General features: G+C 45.9%; 1 protein-coding gene across 1 annotated transcript in view; it reads left to right on the top strand.

Annotated features, from left to right (window-relative positions):
* Positions 1-23278, top strand: part of LOC124466490 (AT-rich interactive domain-containing protein 1B-like) — a 117039-nt gene that overhangs the window by 14456 nt on the left and 79305 nt on the right. The window contains 2 exon segments of the mRNA XM_047018386.1: positions 4511-4705; positions 15356-15496. Coding sequence (XP_046874342.1) covers positions 4511-4705; positions 15356-15496 — 336 coding nt within the window.

Genomic DNA, 23278 nt, shown 5'->3' with positions numbered 1-23278 from the left:
TAAGCTACACTGTCAAAGTCCATACCATATGTGTGATGATCAAAGTCTCCCTGACCTGAGTGCTGTGTGATTTTGGTTCCACAGTGGTAGAGAGAGCAACGGATCTATTCATGTTGATAAGAACCGGCGAGGCCCACTTTATGTATCAGCGATTTGGCTTGTTGGCAGTTTTACGCTCCATGCTGTCTCCAGCCTGTCCCTGTTCATTGTCAGCAAACAAGAGTGTTTTATTTGTTTTCCTTCTCTAATGGCGTGGTGGCATCGTGTTAGCCTTGTCTCCTTTCGCTGGCGAGCATCTTTTTTCCCCCCCTCGTGTTTTTTTCACCTCTTTCCGTCTCAGTCTCACAGGAGGAAAAGGGTTCCTGCCACCTCCTGACCCCAATCTCACTTGAGACAGATGAACCCTCCCTCCCTCCTTCCCATCCTCCTCTCCTTTCCTCCCAACCTCCATCTCTCCTTTATTTTCCATCCTAATGACGTCTGCGCCCTAACCGTGTGGAACAAAACATGCCTGTCCACTTTTCCATACGTGCACGTCGGGAGGGAGGCAGGGGAGGAGGGCGTGTTTCTGAGCGCAGGGGAGGGGGTGGGGGCGCGTTGTAAATATTGGTGTCAAACGCGGAGGGCACTCTCACAGATCGCTGCCTCAGCAGACGAAACACCAGAGAGCACAATTACGCGCATGAGGCCCAACACAATAGCTGATGGTCCGCCACATGACAACATCCTCTTATCTGTCCTCCCTCTCGCTCTGCCCCATTCATCCTCTCTTTATCTCTCTCTCTCTCTCTCCCTTCCTCTCTCTCTCTCTCTCTCTCTCTCTCTCTCTCTCTCTCTCTCTCTCTCTCTCTCTCTCTCTCTCTCTCTCACTCTTTCTCTCTCTCTCTCTCTCTGTCTCTCTCTCTCTCTCTCTCGCTATTAGTCTTTCTCTCTCATTCTCTCTCCATACACAGTGCTAAACCTCTCCCGTTTCTTCTCTCCCTCCCTCTGTCTAGCTCTTTTGGATAATTTCATGCATCTCATTCCTCGTCGGCCTTCATGCCTTGCTGCCTGTACCACCCAGGACTGTTGGGCTGAGGAAAGGCAATTTGCCACACCGTAGGTCCCCACGGACCACTCCCACTCCCAGCCCACGTTCACTAAGAGACGTCTGTTGTAGCTGCTGGATGAGATTCTGTCATCCTACAACACAGGGATGCTCTTTGAATTCGCCCCTGAAATGCCTCCCTGTTTACACGGGAAGAGATGTAGATTATGAAGATAATGCCACAGTGATTGCTCTAGTAGTTATCCTGACACAAACACGACTGTGCCAGCTGTACGCACACAGAGTGACTAAGTCAGTCGTCGTGACACAAACCAGGAAGGCTTAACTAGAGCATCGTAATGCTTTCCACGTGTTTTACCTTTTGCCTGTCATTCCATGCATTGGATAGCTCCAGTATGTTGCTCAAGAAGGACATGGGAGTGAACGTGCTGTCTTGTGACTTGCTCTTGTCCACGTTGTCGGCCAGGGAAGAGTTAACACAGCCGGCCCCCCTTCTCTTGATGACATCAGTATTGTCTTTGCATCCATGAAATTAATTTCCTAATCTTAGTCAGCAGGAGCGGGGAATTTGCACACATTAATATGGAACTCGATCTACACTTCCTCCTCCCCTGCAGTCTCTCTCTTTCTGTCTTTCTCTCTATCTTTTTCCCTCTGTCTCTCCGTCTCTCTATTTCTCTTTCTCTCTCTCCCTTTTTCTCTCACTCTCTGTGTGTCTCCCTGTGTCTGTTTGAAACAGCAGGCCCAAATCGCTTGGGTTTCAGGCAAAATGCAAACCTTTGTTCTGCAGGCATCGGCAGCAGAGTCCTGTGGTGCACCAGGAACGTTGCGCTAGCCGACACACAAAAGGAGCAGGATTGTTTGATAGAACTGCGTGCATGTTGAAGGTTTATTGTCATCTGTCAGGCTGCAGCTCAAAGTGTATCTTCCATGGAGCAGTAATTACATATATTTTGACATAAAACATACTGTAATAATACAGTACAGATACTGTACATGTCATAGATGTCAAGTTACTGTGAACATTGCATTTCCGGTGCATTGATCCCAACAGAGCAGTTAGTGTGTCTTACTCCTGGGCTGACTGTACGGAACTGGCCTTAGACCCGGGTCAATGGAGAGACGATAAACACAAGGTTTGTCTGTGTGTGTGGCTCTGTGTGTGTGTGTGTGTGTGTGTGTGCGTGTGTGGGAGGGAGGGAGGGACAGTAAATAACGATGATGAAGGCTTCTTAGAGGCAGGTGGTGATTTGGTCATCTTGTGTGAAGGACAGGGTGGCAGTGGTCACTGAGACAAGAAAAATATATGTGTACGTGTGTAGTGTGTTTGCATGTGTGTTTTTGATTCCTGGCAGAAAGCAAATGCACACACTACTTTTGTCTCATTTTTGTAGTCTTTCTACACAGGGAATGTTTGGAGTGGTGGAAAAGACATTTAAACGATCAATAAATCAAAGATTTATCTCTCGCATTTAAATGGAATTAGAACAATAACCATTTGCTAATAATGTTTTATGTTTATTTGATTTTGATGTCTGAATGCTGTTGTTTTACAATCCACAGCTCTCAATTTTTGTGGCAAGTATTGTCTTCGCTGATTAACAACGTTGCACATTAAAGTGAAAGGAGTACAACCATTTTGAAGTCATAAAATTATAGTCAATAGAAGTCTGAAAAGCAATTTAACAGGTTTCACCCCATAGTAATTTTGCCCATGTTCCTTTTTTAATAGCTTTGTTTTGCAATAAGCTCACGAGAGTTGGGAACTGCAGGGGAGTTCATAAATTGAATTTCAAATTTAGCTTTGAATTAGTATTTTCTCCAGCACCTCAGTTGAATGGCAAGCCCAGATGAACACAACTGGAAAAAAATCATCTGAACAAATAAAACAGTTTTAGTATATTCCCACTACTTTTATATCTTCTGTCCCTCATGGCAAAAAACATGATTTAATTCTTATTATTCATCTTTTTTCAATAGTGCAGCCATCTCTCCAAGGGCAAAACATTATGTTTCAATTTGTCAAATTGTAGTTTTTTGGGAGCATGAGAGAGATGTTGGTTATATCTCTAAAATGGGACTGCAGTGGGCTGAAATTACATTTGTTGGAACTGAACATGACAACATTGGAAAAGAAAGAAATCTTTATCCCTCAGTTGGGAAATCTTGGAAACTGGATCATAAGTGCCTTCATATGTACATTGTTATGTTTTCGTCTGTTAGCTTTATGAGTGTGTGTGTTGTGTGTGTGTGTGTGTGTGAACCTATGTATACGTCACCATGTCCTGATGGGGTGAAGACCTAAACCATGCACCTGTACACTTGTTTATTTGCGTGTAATGTATGTGCACAGTTGGGCTTGATTGCCTTTCCGTTTTCTATTGCCAAACCTTAGAAATGTTTTGTGTGTCTATACAGCTCTTTGAGTGTAGTAGTCCGGCTTTTGTGAACTTGGCAGCGACACAAGGGGATTTGCTCGTTTCGTGTTCAGCATTTTTTGGCGACAGGGGAAACCTCTTGAGAAGGATTGGCAAGGAGGGGAGGGTGGTTGAGAGAGGAGGAGGAGGGAGAGAGGGACATGACCTGAATTGTGTCCGATATTGACAGTGGCACAGTGCCTTGTATTTGCAGCGTTCAGAAAGCAGTGCCCTTTTGCCACAATTCCACTCTAATTAATGGAAGTGTGTGTGCACGCTGTCAGTATCTCTGAAAGAGGGAAACATTCTCAGGGGTGTTAGGGTACTGACCTTTATGCTAAAAAATGAAGGACTAAAAGACATCACAAACAACACATGTATCAGACGTACAATATGGAAAGTGAACAACTTTTCAGTTTAAGGACTAAAAACATCACAAACAACACATGAATCAGACGTACAATATGGAAAAGGAACAACTTTTATCATAACTCACAGACTGTAAAGTTCACTAGTCCAGCAGCTCTAAGCCTGAGGCCTGTGTGCCTGGAGGCTCTTTCCAGAGCCCCATTCTGAGGCCGAGGCCGCGCTGAGTTGGGGATGAGAAGGTATTGTTGAGGGAAGGAGGGAGGAGAGGATGAGTGCAAGCGTATCCCTGTGCACCTAACTGAGACAGACAGTAGGAACAAATGTCATAAATCACCCATGATCCTTTGCAGCAGAGAGAGAGAGAGAGAGTGAGAGGAGAGGAGAGGTGAGTGGGAGAAGTCTCCCCCCACATTTGCCTAGTAGACAAGCATGGCGCTATGGGTGACGGGTTAGCATTAGGCCTGACACAGCGAACCGGAATTTTCCATCATCTCCCGGGACCTGAAACACCTTAAAAGGATCTGAAATGCTTGAAAGGAATGAATTGCTCCCGACACTTCAGTTTCTTTCAGGTTCAATGCACTGTATGACGGTTGTTCAAACAAACAGACAAAGTATTTTTGGAGCTTCTAGGCCCTGAAGTTCACTCCAGCTCACCTCATTGCTCTATCTACAGGTGGGGTCAATGGACTTCATGGCTATGAAGCGCTCCCAGATCTATGGGATGGCCAACAACCCATACTCTCAACAGCAACAGGGTGGGCCCTACCCCAGCCAGCCATACGGATCGCCCTCTCCACACCGATATCCAATGGGGATGCAGGGGAGGGGTCAGGTGGCCATGGGCGGGATCCAGTACATTCAGCAGCAGGTATGTCTATCTCTGCATCCTCTCATACAACTCTCACCCACTATGAGATCAGACTAACAAATGCTTAAATGGACAATTCACCCCAAAATGTAAAGTACATATTTTTCCTCTTTGCCTTGTTAGCAGTTTGATGTTGGAAACTATTATCTTTCTACCAAACTTCCTACATGAAACTGCTCGCAACAAGGTCTGTGGACTATCTTGAGCAACCAGGTCATTTCTGGAAAGAGTAATTGTCGTTGAGTTTTCAAATGTATTTTGGGGGGCGCTTTGAGCACCACAAGCCGAGTGCCATATAGTTCCTCTACTTTCAAGAGAAGGCAGACATCTCTGCGGCCGATATCTCTGAACCTCGGCAACTCACACCAGAACAATCTAGATGGATAAGTGGCACTACAGGTATGAGGAAAAACACAAAGTTTACATTTTTGGGATGGACTGTCCCTTTAACTGCTGGAGAATATCATATCAGGTGTGTGTGTGTGCCTAACTGTGCCTGAGTGAGTACCTTGTACGCCACAAACAGAAAGTGTCACAGATATCATCAATGACATCACAATGGGATATTCGTCGCTCCTTTCGCACATTCTCAAGCAGTTTCCCTTGAAGGGGTTGTTGGCATGTTCAATTTCAAATGTAGCCCTAAAGTGCCAGGCCCAGACGATGGCGTCCTCCCGGCACTGGCATCTGGAAGTGTCATTGGTGTTGATCAATGAACTCCCCCAAGTCTCCCAGTGGAATAAGACCGTTTTGATGTCTGCATGTGTGTGATGATGAAACCCAGCACTGGAATGCTTTCTCTCTGTGCAGTAAACATTGATCCCAGTCTCCAGAGCCAGCAAACGTCAGGCCCACGGGAGCTACAGTCAGACACATACAATAGGGCTGTGTTACAAACAATAGTGTTTTTGTCTGTTTCATGGACTCAAAGTAAATCCCATTTGCAGCATGTGTTTGTGAGGCAAAGTGGGGGTTGTGTGTATGTGGTTGTGTGTGTGTGTGGTTGTGTGTATTTGGTTGTGTGTATGTCTCAGTGTTTCTGTTTATGTGCGTGTGTAAAGAGAGAGGAAAAGGAGGCAAGCAGTTTGTGGATATGTTCATGAGAAAAATTCATAATTGTTCTTGTGTGTGTGTGTGTTTGTGTCTGTCTGGCAAGTTGCAAACCAGAGCTTTGTCTCTGAATTGACTGGGAGAGTATCTCCGTGAGCTTGGTTTGCTGTTAAAAGCGTGGCTTTGCCACTAAAGCAGGCCATGCTATTCTGGTATAAGCGTCCCCTTGCCATTCAGCTATAATTAGCCTGGACTGTTGGTCTAGGTTTGAATGCGTCTCGCGAGGGCTCTATTGCACATGGTACAGCAACTGACAGCAGTGAGAAAGAGAGAGAGAATGACAGATGGATGGAAAGATGGACGGACAGTGTTGTGCCTCACTATAAGCATATGCCTACACACTTCGACACACTGTGTCTTTCCTTCTTTCTGTCTCTCTCTTTCTTGCTCTGTCTCTCTCTCTATTTCTCACTTGGACACACACACACATGCACACACACGCACAAACAGCAGTGTACAGAGACGTTCCATTGTGGAGTCTTAGCTCAGTGCACAGTGATCCAGTGAGTTAACAAGGAAATGTTCCCTTGTGCTGTATAAACCATTTTCATCATTTACCCTCGCTTTCTCATGTTAAATATTAGCTCCCTGCGATATTAGTCTCATTGTTTTTCCTTATGGGAGCTGGGCTCCAGGCCCTAGCTAGCTCCAGTGTCTGGGTCTGGGCTGTAGACTGCAGGAGGACACATCAGAGACCACAATCAAGCTGCAGCTCCACGCCGCTTCTGGCTCACGATGATGACATCAGCATGCTTTCCACACAGGCACCAGAGTCCTAGGCAACACGGGCACGGGAGTATTTATGTACACACACAAACGGAAATTAGACAATCTCATATACTGTTCCCACATACACACACTCTCACTCACACACATACACACTCAAACACACACCCACACTTTCTCCCACCCGTACACACAAATCCGGAAACAAATTCTAGTAATTTTTTGGGTCTTGCGAAAACTCACATTTCACGAGGGAGAAGGACCGTGGGGCCAGCAATCTCAGAACCGCCACGCAGCATAATTAGAGAAATAAAATTATTGTTGTTATCCCTGGACGTGACCAAGGGAGCAAGCTTCTAAAGTTCTAATTATCTGGCACTGACATTAAAGCTGAGGCTCCAGAGTGTATTTGTGAAATAAAACTGGCTGAAAGTAATGAGTTTATAACTGGGGAGACTAAACCATTTGTATTATTTCATACATAGGCATGCGTCTCGGACTGTAACAAGCTTTACTAATAGAGAACCGTCTGATGATGGCTGAGCGTGCAGTACTGACACTCTGAGCTGAGGCTTTTAGTTGATATACAACATGACAGGCCCCTGATGATCCCCCATGATGCATTGTGCTCCCGGCAGGATGCTCTGTGCAGCGTAGATGGATGTGCTGGGGCGTTGCCAGGCAACGTGGCATTGTGGACGCACACGGGTGTCTGTGACACCTGTGATTCCCTGTTGACTGTCATCTTTTGTCATGGTGTGTTTGTGTGAGAGCAGTTATGTGTGGTCAAGCCCACTGTGTAAGGTTATGCCATATGGAGTTTATTCAGAATCACGCCTCAAAAGAAGAAGAAGGACTCACAGAATCATCATTGATTCATTAAAGTAGCACTTATATCAAAGCTATGGACTTACAGAACAATTACTACTTTATCTTTTTTTATATATTAAAAAGCAGCCATACCAAATCCATTTAGTGTTTGGTTTCCCCCCTGTCTATCTCCCATACACAACCTGGCAGTTCAGTTGGCCAGTCGTCTGTCTTCAGAACAACGCAGTGCCTCCTCCTCTCGCTTCTCTTCTCACTTACCATGTCTAGATGGGATGCACTGGAGGACTTATCTGCTGAGTGTCTGTGTGTGTTTATGTGTATATGTGTCTGTGCACGTGTGTGTGTGTGCTTGCGTGTCAGAGACAGTGATGGGCAGGGCTGTGGATGAGATCCTCCCCAGGTTGTCTCCCCTCCCTGGGGGGGTTGGAGTTGCCCTGACCGCCCCGCTGACGACAGCCTTGAGCACCAGAGCGAGGCGCTGGGAAAATAAGGAACTAGAAGCTCCTTTACGTAGGGCTGTTACATGCACACGCACACACACAGACATGCACACACACTCACACAGACACACACTCCCATGAACACACACACACGTAGATATGCATATGCATACCCACAAACACCCATCCGGTGCACCCTGCACCACCAAACAGAAAGCTCTTCACTTTAATACCGCCTTATGGAGCATGGGTGCTGAACTAAACAAATGGGGTTTTATCTCAGAACAAAAGACCCCGTCCTTAAGCAACTGTGGAGATGTGTGTGTGTGTGTGTGCATCAGTGGATTGACGGGAGCCTAGGTCCACAGGAGGCAGAACAAACAGATCTCAGGGAGGTAGAAGAAGCGACCGGTGTCTGATGACAGGACGAGGACGACATTTTGTTTGGAAGTGGAATGAACTTGAAAGCAAAAAAGGCTGCCAATTCCAACTGTAATTTCCTGTGATGTCAAAGTTGGCAGACAGAGAGGAAAAGAAATTTGAAGGAAACATTAGTGTTTGATGTGAAAAGGGGAAGAGGGAGAGGAAAAAGATTGCCTGTGAAATGAAAGAGAGAGACAGAGAGAGAGGAGGGGGGGATGTGTCAACAAAGCCAGGGAGAAACCATCACTGGTGGTGGCCGCATGGTTTCTACACACTCAACCAAGTTAATAGAACCCAACAATTTAAACTGGAGTGCAGATCGTCTGTGCATGTCCTCTGTTTCTCCACCAGTGTACAAGACCCCCAGGCCAATCCAAGATCCTTTTTCTTTACGAGCGTCTCTTTAATTCTCCCTCAGAGCAGACTCCAAGTCAAGCCCCCTCCATTTCCCACCTTTGTGCAAAATGTAACCTCGCCGCAAACCTTTTCCTGTCTCGCTGTCCCCGCATTCCATAAAGAGACCTGTTTCTCCACTCTGACAAAATGGGATCTCACCACCTCGCCGGCCAAACGGGTATCGACTGTTGGGAATTAGATGGGTAATTTATGGCATTGATTGAGCCCTGTGCTTCCGTCCTGCTGAGGTACACTTGGAGCCGGCTGGACCACTTAGAAGCAGAGCCGGCTGTCTGTGGGGTTAATGCACCAAGCGCTGGTCAACCTGACGGATGGCCCACAGCCTGAGATAAATCACCCCTCCACCAGAGAAGAGAGAAAGAAGAAGGGATGAGGGGAGGAGAGCAGGCAGGGGAAGAGGGCCAATGGGGGCTAGCCTGGCAGGCCAGTTTTTGAAAGGCTTTTGAAATGTTGAAGCCTTGGTCTTCAAAGCCCCCCCTCCCTTCACACAGTCTTCCAACAGACCTCCACCCTGTCACTACTCCGGGACCCCAGGCACTTCCAGCGCACAATTAAAACAGAAGACATAAAATAAAAGGAGCGAGGGATAAAGGGAAGGAGAGAAGAGAGGACAAGGATACGGAGGGGCTGATTAATTAAGGTTCCTCTCACTGCAGAATAGATGAAGTTTCAGGATCAATTAATTAGTGAGGTACCCTGAGCACGTCAATGGCTCTAATAGCTTGCTCTCATTTGTAACTTTTATTACCCCACTGTTCCACAGGCCTCAGCCAATCAGCCGTAGCCACAGAGAACGGCATGCGTCCATTAGCTGGAGATAAAAACGTCCTTGTACGTCATTCGTTACCCGAGCAGTTCATCGTTTCTCCTAACTCAGTTAGTTGATTTGAGTTAAAATCTATTGTCAGTCCAAGGCTTGTGTTATATATATTTTTTCTTTTCTTCATTGGCTCAATTCAAGAAAACAATCTTTCAAAGTTACTAAATGGGGTGCTGAGGAGAATTTAGGGGAACGCTTTCTCCTGCTGTGTAGATACTGGAAGCTGTTGACAGACTTCAGTTGTAGTCCATGTTGCTGGATGATAGGTGGGTGTTTTCCCTGTCATAATGGTACTTGATTCAGAGAGTTTACTGTTCTGCCAAACACTCACTGTCATACATTGAACTGCTTTTATCTGTGCTAAACTCCAGCAAATGAAAAGACAAGATGAAGATGTGTGGAGAGAGGGACAGAGAAGCTAAGCAGGGTTTCTTAATGCCGAGTTGGAAGGATTACTCTACTCCATTAATTGGCTCTCCTGAAATTCATCTTCATTTCGGTCCAGATTGGAAGAAGATTTATACAGGTCAGGTCTGCCCCATCATTTGTACGTTTGTATTTCAGCTCAAATAGAGCAGCAATTCCTGTGCTCTATTTGGGCTCGTGTACTCTGTAGACTGAATACTTCATTCATCCTGGTTATATTCCACTTTCATATATCACCAGGCAACTTGACAACGTTCCTTTTTGAAGCCCCTCAAACATCACACACTGTACACCGGGAGAGCTGGTTTTGTCTTATTTCCTGCCTTTAGGATTCAACAACATTGAAGCCTTTTTTGTCTCAGACACACTCTGTCAATTTCACGCAGGTTATAACTTGTAGCGCTAGGTAGAACTTGACAGGTCACAATGTCACTGCCAAGGCCGTTTCACATAACTTTATTGACACTGTCAGCATGTATAAGGGCTAATCAAGCGCTGGTGGATGTTCCAGGGGATTCTGAAAGATAATCTCATGTCCTGATGCTAACCACTAAGAAGGAGGTGGAGTCGTTTAACTAGCGATGTGTGGTTAGCATTCTCTTTATTTCGATGTAATTGACATGACTTATACAAGTTAAAGCTTGTCAAAGCACAGTCTCTAGCTGTGTGTGATAGGATATATTTGCAAGGAAATTCCATGCAGTTCTCATACTGTTTTGTTTTTAACAAAGATGCATTTTTCAAGTAGGAAGGACACTATGGGAATTCTATTTGTTAATGATTCAATAATTCTTGTGTTTTTTTTGCCCTGCAGAGATAACCTAGAGTTGCTCTCTCTCTCTGTCTCTCTCTCTCTCTCTCTCTGTCTCTCTCTCTCTCTCTGTCTCTCTCTCTCTCTCTCTCTCTCTCTCTCTCTGTCTCTCTCTCTCTCTCTCTCTCTGTCTCTCTGTCTCTCTCTGTCTCTCTCTCTCTCTCTCTCTCTCTCTCTCTCTCTCTCTCTCTCCATTCCTCTATCTTTATTCTCAGGTCTAGATTCAGCCATAGAATACCTCCCATACCCTCTCCTGGATCACAGGCTAAATTCTAAATTCCTCCTCCCCACAGGCACTATCTTATTCAGGGTCATCCAAAAGGAGAATGAGACCATTTTCTCCACATGAATCAGATTTGCTTTTCTCTCGCTCTCTTCTTCTCTGTGTCTAATGCTCTCTGTTTCTTTCTTTCTTCCTTTTTTTCTTTTTTTCTTTCCCCTCGCCTCTCTCGTTCTTGGCCTCGGATCGGGGTCAGGAGTTTAGTAGGGGAAAACATTTGAATCAGTGGCACGGGCCCAGAACCTAGCAAAGCGGTGTTGTTCACACACACATTACAGAGCACATTAACCTCGCTTTCTTCTCAGACGTCTCCATTACAGCTCCCTGCTACAACCACAGCCACCGCAGTGCCAGTTAGCAATAAAAGGCTCCACAATAGACCAGGCTGGCTTTCTCCTTCCATCGATTGAAGAGCCTGGTAATAGAAAGGGCAGGCAAGAGAAAGCGGTGGCAGACACAGATACACAAGCATATACACACACACACACACACCAGCCCTCAGATCCAATGACGACAGATATGAATATGAAAACATGCAGTTCAATCAATCAATGAAATGTCATCAACTCTGCCACTCACACTAGGATTCATTCACAGGCCCTCTGAATAGTTATTTTTCAGAAGCTGAATGTAACTTTTTTAATGTCAAAAGGTCAATAAGCACCAGTATTGCAGCAGAATGTCATGGATTCGTATTATTCATTGAACACAGTGGATGGATGTCTTGTGGTATTGTAATGGAGGGCCTTTTATTATGAAACTATGCTACATCACGTCTACTGTAAAGCATTGCACTCATGACATGTGCCCTGACATACCAGCATTTAAGGCGTGTGTTTGTTATGTTACTGTTGAGAAAGAGCTTCTAGGTCTATGGAATTCCGGTTAGTCTCATGTCACTCCCTCTCACCGACTCTCTCTCTCCCGTACTTGCGGCCTACGCTCTCCCTTTTCTCTTTCTCTCTCATTCTCTCCTCTCTTTCTCTCTCTTTTTCTCTGTAAATGCGGCTTTCCAAGGACAGTTCATTCTTGAGGTGTCAAGTGGCTGGTGTATGGAGAGTAGAGAGAGGGATGGAGGGGGAGAGAGAGAGAGAGAGAGCAAGAGAGAGTAAGGATCAGAGGAAGCAGACAGAGCCGAGGTTAGTCACCTTGGGAGAGACGGCAATGTAATCTCCCCCTCCCTTATGTTTAATCATGAGCCTGGATTGTTGATCGCCTCGGCGACTCGCAACGCATTTAGGGGCTCACCTCACCGCGGTGTGAATGCGTACGTGGGGAAATTAAAAAAAGCAATAGCAGCGCTATCTAGGCATCACTATCGGCCTAGCTACAATGCTTACCCATCCAGGGAGGCTAGATAGCATCGCAAGGAGTGGCGTAGTCGGCTGATTTCTTTCGTCTTAAGTGTACCGATAACCTTTGTTAGACGCTACACTATGAGCCTTACTCAATACCGACGGCTTGTATGCTAAAGAGGTACTGTAGAGACAGTCAGTGGATATTCATGTGGCATGAGGTGCAGAGATAACCTTTAGTGATTGGGTCTTGCTTTGACTCATGGGTAATGTAGTCAGTGTTGTTCGTCTGTAGCTTTGGTATCTTATTGCTTTTTTGGGGCCGTGAACGGATCTAAAAGAGTCTTTCTCTCTACTGCCCCTCTCCGGTGTCTCAGTCGTCCTCTCCCCCACTCTCCCTTAGCTCTCCACTCCTTTCCCCCTCTACCCGTTTTCTACCCCATCCAACCCCAGCATCTTTTTTCTCATGTCTCCCAAGTGTCCTCCCATCTCTTCCTCAGTCCCTCACTCCATCCCTGCTCTCTCTCCCTCCGTCTCCCTTCGTCACTGCTGTGACTGCCAGGCTGTGATCCGTTGCGGGGGCGTTAACAGCGCTAGTGTGCTAATGCTAATGTGCCCCTCTGTATGCCTGTCATGTCTGTTCAGGCTGCTTACCGCTCCAACACCGCTCTGGTTGGCTGGATCCATATGTCACTCAAATGGGCTTCCTGTGCTCTGGCAAGGGCCCGGTTGCCAGCCAGCCGTATCACCACGGCGATAGAATTATGAAAATGCCGTCCATGCTCATTGGCCCAATTGAATTACAAGCTGTTTCTCTCTCTCTCTTTTCTCTCACACACACACACACTGTCGCCCTCACTGAGGGTTACCGTGGCGGCATGTCTGTTTCCATTGACAACGGGGGGATATTGCCAGGCTTTGTTTTCACAGGACTTTTGTTTTGATAGATTTTTGACGGATTGCTTGGATTCCTCTGTGCATTGTCCTTGTTTTATTGGTCTGTGCTTCTGTGCTTGAAGCGTAAGCCCCTGGCTTTATGACAGCAGACTTACATTATACAGCCTATTATTATTTGCTTCACAACATTTTAGGGCTTTGCTACAGACAGTCATTTTTTCTGCAGCGTTTCGTACCATTTGACTGTGTTGCCAACTTGTTTCATGTGTGTGTGTGTGTGTGTGTTTGTGTGTTGTGAGAGAGTCAATGAACAGATTTTCAGCGTAGCCATATTTCAGCTGGAACACCCATCCAGGGATGTTGTCATTCCTATAAAGCAGGCTGCCCACTGTCTGGATGGCGACTTACCTAAACACACTGACAGGCTGTTGCTTGTTAAGCTTTAATTCCTCTCCCTCTGTCTGCGCAGCGCTTGGCCTCAGCATAGAGGAAACAGCCCACGTCTGTCATGGCTGGATCAACATGGCGGTTAATCCTCAAATCAGAAACCTGTCCCGTTTCCTAGCGCCCAAAGGCGAGGGAGTGAAGTAGCATCAACGTGGTATTAGTGTGGGAGTCTGGTGTACGTTGTGAGACGAAGAGTGAATGGTCTTTAAGATGTTAGGCATTTGTGTGTGTGTGCGTGTATGTGTGTGAGCCATAAGACTGAATGCAGACAGAACAAGGAGTGTCTCATTAGGGTCTGCAGACACTCTGAGAACAGCCTGCTTGGCAGTGGGGTTAATAGCCTGGCCCTGCTCATGCCAACATCACCACTGGCTTCATTACTGCCAGCCACAGCAACACACATTCACACATGCACGCACACAAAAAACACACACAAAGATTACACACACAGAATACACATACACACATATGCACTCGTAGCACATAGCACACAATAGACTTACATACATACATACATTACACCCACCAAATATATACACGCAATGGATATATACGAACATCTCACCTCATAGGTGCTCTTCAAAGCCTTGACATGTCGACTAGTTCCACTTCAAAGTGCACTAGTTGTAGTTTCTCCCTCCAGGACTCAAAGATTTCAGACATTTTACAAGACCAGTTTACGGACTGATTTTATGGAGACATTTCAGGCTGGGCCCTCACTGCTTAACAGTTGTAGTAAAGACTCAACTCTGAATGCACTGCACTTGGACCCATCCCAGTCATAACAGAGAGACTGTGTTTTGTGTGAGCTGAAGGTAATATCATCATACCATAAATAAATCCTTGAAATTAAAATGACATTTTATTGTTTGGTGCCTGGATGTGTCAGGAAGGTTTAAAACGATGTGTAGCGTGTGTGTGTTTCTTGGAGTGCGTGGTGAAGTATTTAAACAGTCCAGTTACACCCCCGTCTGTAGGATTTAACCAAGCATTGGCTTCTGCACGCGCTCAAATTGCAGCTTATGCCATGTTTAACGAGACCGCGGCCAAGGTCTTGGCCAGAGCTGTAACGATTAACAGAAAACATGACAAGAAAATTGGTGAATGTTTAGATTTCTGGGGCACAGTAAACCATGTTTTGTGTGTGTGTGTGTGAAAATGTGTGAGTCATTGTTTGTGTGTGAGTGAGGAATATGCTACGTCAAGGCCAGTAAAGCCTAATGATGTGAACCAGTGTGTAATAGACTCTGAGCCAGTAGGGATGCCCGGCATATGAGCTTGATTTGAAACTGCTCTTTTCTGGAGTGGTCTATCCTATCCACATGTCCCCTATTACAGTGATGGCCTGGACTTGGCTCTGTGTCCCAGCTGTGTGTGTGTGTGTGTGTGTGTGTGTGTGTGTGTGTGTGTGTGAGTGAGTGAGTGAGTGAGAGAGAGAGAGAGAGAGAGAGAGAGAGAGAGAGAGAGAGAGAGAGAGAGAGAGAGAGAGAGAGAGAGAGAGAGAGTTTGGCTGGAGACTGAACGTGCAGCTTTTCCGACAACTTCCCCCTGTTGCTTTCAGATGGAATGTTGCCAAAGTCTTGTTCTTTGTTATCTAATAATCCGAGATGAATAAAAGATGTTGTTGGCTGGCCTGTTAGCCTGATCTTTGACCTGTTCTCTGAGTGGCTTTTCTTACAGGAAAGAGAGGAGCCTGCTGTTAACCTTTTTGTGATTGGCTCTTTCAGCAGGTCCCGCCCTACGGTCAGCAGGGTATGGGTGGGTATGGCCAGCAGCAAGGAACGCCCCCATACTTCACCCCTCCCCAGCAGACACCTGTAGCCCCCTCGCAGCCCCCCTACCTGCAGTCTCGAGGACCACCCCAACAGGTGAGCACACACACACACACAGCCTCCCTTCCTCCCCTTCTCACAAACACCACAAACATGCCTTATTGCTCTGAAGCATGATGCTGACGTGTGTGTTGGCTATTCAACGGTTTCTGATAACTTACCCACATTATTCATGAAGGTTATTTTTGATTATTTCTCCGTCTGTGATTTCACACATGCACACACACACACACACAAACAAACAAACACACACACACAGGAAATACACATGATGCAAATACAAAACACTTGCACATCTACCCACGCAATCCAGTGATCATTTACATGGTATTTTTTCCCCTATGTGTGTCCTTTTTGTGGAAGATGCATGTGTGAGTGATCAAGGCGGCAAATTGTGTGTTTAAGATGAAGTGTGTGTTCTGGGAGGAGCTGTCTGTGTGTTTAGCCTCATGGTCTGTGAAGCCTGAGGACCGACCTAGTACAACCCGGCCCGGCCAGGCCTGGCCCTGACAAACACTCTGGGGACTGGAGCAGGAAGGACAGAACTACAGGATGGGAGAGAGGAATGAAGAGAAAGAGACAGAGACATGGGATGAGTTTAATCAAATGTAGGGGGTTGGTGGATGGGGGTCAATGGGTCCTCTAATCCATGGAAATAGAGAATCAAAGTGTGTGTGATTGCCTGGTCCTGAAACAGAGCGGGTTTGTGGGAATGGGAGTTCACAAATTCCACTGGACTAAGGAATGTTCTCTGTCAGATAGGCCTGAGATAGGATGAGTAACTCTGGCTGAGGCTAAACTGCTTTGGATTACACAACCCAGCTGAGGTTTTCTCAATGATGGCTGCGAGGTCTGTCTCATGTCACCCACTCCATCGCTTCTCCATTTCTCAGGATTTTCTAGGCTCGCTTCTCTCTGTTATGTCTACTTGTTCCTCTCTTATTCCCTCTCCTATTCTGTCTTTCCCTCTCACACTTTTTTCCTACCCTCATGCTTCCTCTCTTTTAATGACCTTTTGCACTAACTCGTCTATCTTGAGTCTATCTGACCCTAGCCCTAGCCCTAGCCCTATTCCTATCCCTGACCCTGGTCTGGCTGCTAGCTGTCCCAGGTCAGACCTCTCAGTTTTCAGGAATCCTGATCCAGCTTGGCCAGACCGAAGGCCTGGTATTACTCTTACATGCATTTCTGTTCAGCACACATTTGTATTAGGAAAGATTCATAGAGTTGTGAGGGAATGGTTGCCTAGCAGTATGTGGGTGCGAGTATGTGCATTGCACATGCGGTTCTGTGTGTGTGTGTGTGTGTGTGTGTGTGTAAGTATGTGTGTGTGTAGTTGTGATTCAACCCGTCTGGGTTAATCATGTCTCATTTCAACTGAGAATCAGAGAAAAAGGTCACCGTTTGACCTTTTTACATCTCGAATTTGCTGCTGTGTGCTCAGTAGATGAACACATACTCACAAACACACACACACACACACTCCCTCACTCACAAACGCACACAGATACACACACACTCACACACACGTACACAAAACATAAAACACAACCATTTAACAATGTTGTTGTCGTTGTGACCCTTTCTGTGGCCCCTCGTTACACAGTGAGAGTAGGGCTTTCTAGAGGTTTCTGTAGTATAGTCATCGCTCTTCACTTCCATTAGTCCAGGTGAAAGGACATCCTTAAGTTGATTGAGTAATTTGAGGTGCTGTGACACTGCATTCAGAGGAAAATGCCCAACCTTTCTGAATGTGACATTTCAGTGAAAAGCCTCGACACGGGATGTTTTACTGTGAATGAACTGTAACGTTTCGCTGGGAGAGAGAACAATCAGTCTCATGCTTGGTTCCTAGACTCACATTGTTGTGGTGGTGCAGGGGAAACTGGGGGAGTCTTTAGAGGTATCTCAATACCTCCCCCTCTGTCTGCCTCTCTCTCTTTCTCTCTCATTGGGCACTAGACACTCAGTCTGTATTGTACTCAGTATTTCTTTATGTATAGTATGTGTGTGCGTGCGTATGTGTGTGCGTATGTGTGTGTGTTTGTGTGCATGGCCCTCACAGCCTACAGGTATAGACACATTTCCTGTGTATCCAGTGCTCTTATCAGTGGAGGTAGCTGGTTGTAAAAATGGCTGGAGAAAGCGAGTATCTGAGGGAGTTGTCTTGTTTGACTGGGAGTTCACAGTAAGACCACATTGCTTTGGAGATATGACTCTGTTACCAGCACAGCCTGGAAATATGCCTCAGGCAGAAGTCTGTTGTATCTGAAGAGTGACATAGAAAATGAAACAAGTAAGGTTATCACCTAAACAAACATGGAGCTGTACATTGACATGAACTTTCTAGTACGTTTAGACATTTTGAAACTAGCTGACTGTTCAGACATGATAGTGCGCCCCTTTTACAGTCATTCTACACTTGTTCTTCCGCAAACCAGGACGTTTTCAATTCTTCATGGCCCTTCCCACTCTCTATGTTCCTCCTTCAGCTCTAACTGTTTCCTGCTTCTCCTCAGCTGGCCCCTGTAGGGCACGCCTGTAGGGGTCCAGCTGCTCTCAGTTGATTGGATGAGACAACCTTACCCATATCCACAGAGATGCTAGCGTGAGCTGAGCGGATGTGCTGTAGCAATGTGTAAAAACACTGCTGTGTCAGAGAGAATTACTTGTGGAGATGATGGAAGTATCACCATCACTGTGCTTGTGATTTCAATGAAAAATCCCAGTGTCTGTCAGTAAATCGATATGTTGGGATAGCCATCTAATATCCTGATATGTGGAATTTGAAGTAGCTCAGTAGATCAGAAATGTGGTGGTGACTGACCCATAATCTACTGTAACACCTGCTGTCTTGTGATTCCATGATGGTAGTTACTAGTTGTTGGTCTAACAAAAGAGACAGTGGGATGTTGTGATTTCCTGCAGTACATGACTGCTTCCTGCTTCCTGTCACTGCTGCAGCAGGCTGAATCTGCAGTCGCCCCCCCCCCCCCCCCTTTAATGACTCAAGGTTAATTAAAACACTGTCCCATTCAGCCGTCACACCCCCCGGCTTTATCGCCACGGTTACCGGCCTTCAGCGGCCCGCCTTAATCAAGGACCCGCCGATAGCACCCCCACACACTGGAGGCTGCCACGGCAACAGATCCGGAGGATGCAGGGGGGTGGGAGTGTGTAATTGTGTGTGTATGGTGGGGTGCAGGAGAAGGGGAAGAGGTTGGTATGATGGAGGTGTGTGTGTGTGTATGTGGGGGGGGGGTGCTGGGGTTGGGGTGGTGGGGGGTAGGGGTAGGGCCATTCAAAGTTCAATGTCATTAATTGGTCACCATTTGAATATTAGCTAAGAAGTCTGTTAATTAACCGCATAATAAAGGCTCTGCCACAGCTCGGTTTGGGGGAAGTGATGGAGGGATAGAGAGGGAGAGATATAGAGAGGGAGAGATATAGAGAGGGAGAGATGTGGAGAGGGACAGATGTAGAGAGGGAGAGATGTAGAGAGGGAGAGATATAGAGAGGGAGGGCATGTGGCAGAGAGAGCCGGTGCAGGGTGATAAGAGAGGAGCCATCCATGGTAAAGGTCTGGCTGGCCTAATTTGCGGCGAGCTGCTTTAATTGTCATAACCTTTTAAATGGCATAGTTTATCGGAGTCTTCTAAATGTCCCCGCATATCGCCAGGCGCCAGCTCCACGGCAACCGCCGGCGCACTCCCATTGGCCGCCACCAACGAGCACTTAAGCCTGATGAGTTTTTGGAGAGAAAAAAATAAAAAAGGCCAGAAAAATGGTTAGTTGGATTTTATTCTTTCCAGGAGAGTGAGTGTGAGTAGGAATGTGTGTTTTTTTAATTTGATGTTCTATTGTGTGTTTGTGATTTTTTTTTTTACCTCTGCGTTGACTGGCACTTGCTAATTGCTTGACTGGATACCACAACTTTTCTTTTTTTGATTCATGTTTTGTTTTTGCACTGTGCTGCAATTCAAATGCAAATAGGCCGTGGAGAGGTGTTTTGGAGCGGCTAGGACAGTCATAATGGTTCCGGAAGGGCGAGCAGTTAGCACACAGAACCCTGGGGGCCTCATTTAGCCAGCATTTGTTAGAAATGCCACCACGTTTGTTTCTGGAAATGCTCTTTTAAAGAGATACATTGCCACACTTTAAATTTTAGACATTCAAAGATGAGTCTGCCATCAGCTTACCATTGTTCTCCCCAACCTTGAACAGAAGGGGAGTGTGTGTGGGAGAGCGAGGTTTAATTTAAATATGTAGCCCATGAAGAGCTATGGTCACAGCACAGGCAGTAATGTAGGGTACAGGGGACTGAAAGGGGTGTTGGTGTGCATGTGTGTGCGTGTGTGTGTGAAGTCAGGATAACAGAGTGGCGTCTCATTTGATATTCCTCTGCAGAGGAAGAAACGTGTGTGAATGAAAGCCCTGCCAATGACATCTGCAGTTAATGTAGCTATATCAGACCTGCCCCCTGGGGAAGGAGACCTGAAATACTGATAGGAGATCATGTAGACTGGATGATGGTGGTGGTGTGTGTGTATGTGTGTGTGTGAGAGAGAGAGTGTGTGTATTTGTGATAAAAAAGTGTGTGTAAGTGTGCGTTTGTGTGAGGGAAGGGTGTTTTTGTGTGTGTGTATGTGCGTGTGTGTGCGTGCGTGTCTGTGTGTGTGTGTATGTCATCTCTGGGGAGGGGGTGCTAGTCCACTCCTGTACCTGCTTTGTGATAAAGGTCAGTGGATTGCTTTGGTGAGAATCCAATCTGAAGGACATTGTAGTAGAACAGACCTGTACAAATGGATCAATTAAGATAGCACTGAAGTGGGGAGATCCCCGACTGTCACCAGTCTATGTGGTAGACTGGAACACACACACACACACACAGACACACACACACACACACACACACACACACAAAGACATCTCATGATTATTGACGTAAACTAACCACACAGCATGCAGTAAGGTTTGCTACAATGTACATAAATTGCACTTTAACACTTTCTGAGAAGTGCTTTTTTTATCACAGAGTCTAATATCATACAGACATTTTATTGGATTTACTTTATACATTTTAATACTTTTTTTCAGTGTTAACAGTTAGCCAAACAAGTCCCTAAAGCATTTCATCAACCATGTCCTTTATCATACCAGTACGTGGGATTTAAGATGCCAATTGAGTTAATGTGGAACGCATGTAATTTCCCTCACTCCCCTTTAATAAACAACCCAGCACCACTCCTGCATCTCCCTCCCTGCAAGGTTGTTGATTGGTTCAATTATGATGGGTCCATTAGAAATGCCATGGTTGTGCCTGCTAATGACGAAGGGGACAGGAGATACATGGATACTGGATGGATGGTCTGCTGTGTCTATCTCTGTAGTTTGAAAAAACAATGACAATTTACTGATTTCATTCATTCCAATTCAATTCACCTAATACAAAAAAAATATAAAATAGGTTAGGGGCTCACAAACAACATGAAACACACACCCATGAAAGACTGAAATAAAATCATAGTAAAAACACAATCAGTCCATAAATAAACACAATCAACCCAAAAATAATGACTTTTGCACTTAACACATGATTACACTTTTATCCAAAGCAACGTACAGTATAAATAATGCACACAAAAAGTACAGCAGAAAATCAAGGATCCAATCAAGTCCACAATATTTCAGTGGTTGGATCCAAGAAACAGTGTTGTTATTTTACCAGGCACAGTGCAGACAATATCCCTGGATACTTAAAACAACAATCTCTCTCTTGCTCCCTCTGTCTTTCTCCATCTCAGCCTCACTCTCCATCTGTACCTCACTCTTTCTCTTCTACCAGCAAGCTCCCCCCCTTCAAACAAACCACCACCTCACCCTCACTACCACCTGACTCTCACCACCTCACCCTCACCACAACCACCTCACCCTCACCACCATCTCACCACCACAACCACCTCACCCTCACCACCATCTCACCACCACAACCACCTCACCCTCACCACCATCTCACCACCACAACCACCTCACCCTCACCACCATCTCACCACCACCACCACCTCACCCTCACCACCACCATCTCACCACCACCACCACCACCACCTGACTCTCACCACCTCACCCTCACCACCACCATCTCACCACCACCACCACCACCACCTGACTCTCACCACCTCACCCTCACCACCACCATCTCACCACCACCACCACCACCTCACCCTCACCACCATCTCACCACCACCACCACCTCACCCTCACCACCACCATCTCACCACCACCACCACCTCACCCTCACCACCACCTCACCACCACCACCACCACCTCACCTTCACCACCACCTCACCCTCACCACCACCTCACCCTCACCACCACCTCACCCTCACCACCACCAGGTAATCAGTTCCGGCCGTCCTCCAGGGGCCTGCTGGGACGCTCCAGAGCCTGCTGGGGCCTTTCTGACAACGCGCAATTAAGCTTAATTTTTAATGAATATTAATAGAATTAGTGGCATATATGGCATAGATGTGCTCCTTCCAAGGTGTGGGAATGACTCATTCATTTGGTAGTCATGACAATCCTGGCACGAGGGAGGAGAGGAAAGGGGATGATGAAGGAATATATGCATGTGTAAATACTATATACAAAATATATATATATATATATATATATATATATACATGTATATATTTAAATGTATACTATATATAAAGAGAGGGGGGGAGAGAGCAGAATGGAGGAGGAGAGTGAGGATAGAAGCAATAAGTTGAGGGAGTTGTGTGACCCTTGTTTTTCTATCCTCTCCTTCCATCACATGTTAAACTGATTAATGAATAATACACTCTTTCCATCTCCTTTCGCTTAGTGAAACTGCATATTTACCATTCATCACTCCCGGTATTCAATATTATCTAATATTACGGCTCCTTCCCCCACGCCTGTCTAATATGATTTCAGTCAGTCTGATTCCTGCTTTGCCTCATGTACTTCAGAAAGGTCTCGTTCAATACTTTTTTTTTCCTATTACGTTCGAGTGTCTGTGTGTGTTTAAAGACAGGATTAGTTATGGCCCCAGGCTTAAGGTATAGTGTGGATCATCTTTTAGCTCTGCATTATAGCAACTAAATTAGCTTTGGAATACAGCTTTGAGGACAAAAACACAAAGATTTGTCCTTTGGTTGCCTCTTTCTGTCTCTATATGTTTGTCTCTCTCTGCTTTTCTCTCTCTGTGTCACTCTCTCTCAGTCAAGTGTTCTCTGTATCTCTCTCCTATGCACTCAAACATGCTCAGTCAAACACCCTTTTTCAGTTCCATATGGAATGTGACAGTTGGATGATGCAAGAGATGGGATGTAAACAGGAGAACGAGACTGTAACCTTACTTTGACCCAGTTAGGATGACTTTGCTCACACACACAGACACACACACAGACACACACAAACACAGACACACAGACACAAGTACACACGTGCTGCTCCATTCCATCCTTTGCCTACATTAGTCTCTTCTCAAGTGCCAGAATTTCCCCTCTGCCTTTCTCCTCTTCTACCTCCTCCTCCTGTTCTCCTGTGTGTGTGTGTGTGTGTGTGTGTGTGTGTGTTTACCTTTAGTGGGGCTGTGTATTTGTGTAAGGCCTGCTGTACCAAATGAAGGACTTCCCAGGATGTAATAAAAGCCTGTCGCTTGGCGCGCTGCCAAACCAGAGTGTACTACTATGGTAGATAAACACAAGGGCTTTTCCCCGGAAAGAATTCCACAAGGCCGAACCCCTGGCCCTTGGAAATAAAACCCAGAATAGAGAACCCCAGAATAGAAAA

The sequence above is a fragment of the Hypomesus transpacificus genome, chromosome 3, assembly GCF_021917145.1.
Source record: "Hypomesus transpacificus isolate Combined female chromosome 3, fHypTra1, whole genome shotgun sequence".
Classification (NCBI taxonomy): Eukaryota; Metazoa; Chordata; class Actinopteri; order Osmeriformes; family Osmeridae; genus Hypomesus; species Hypomesus transpacificus.
This window is presented reverse-complemented; position numbering and strand designations above follow the sequence as displayed.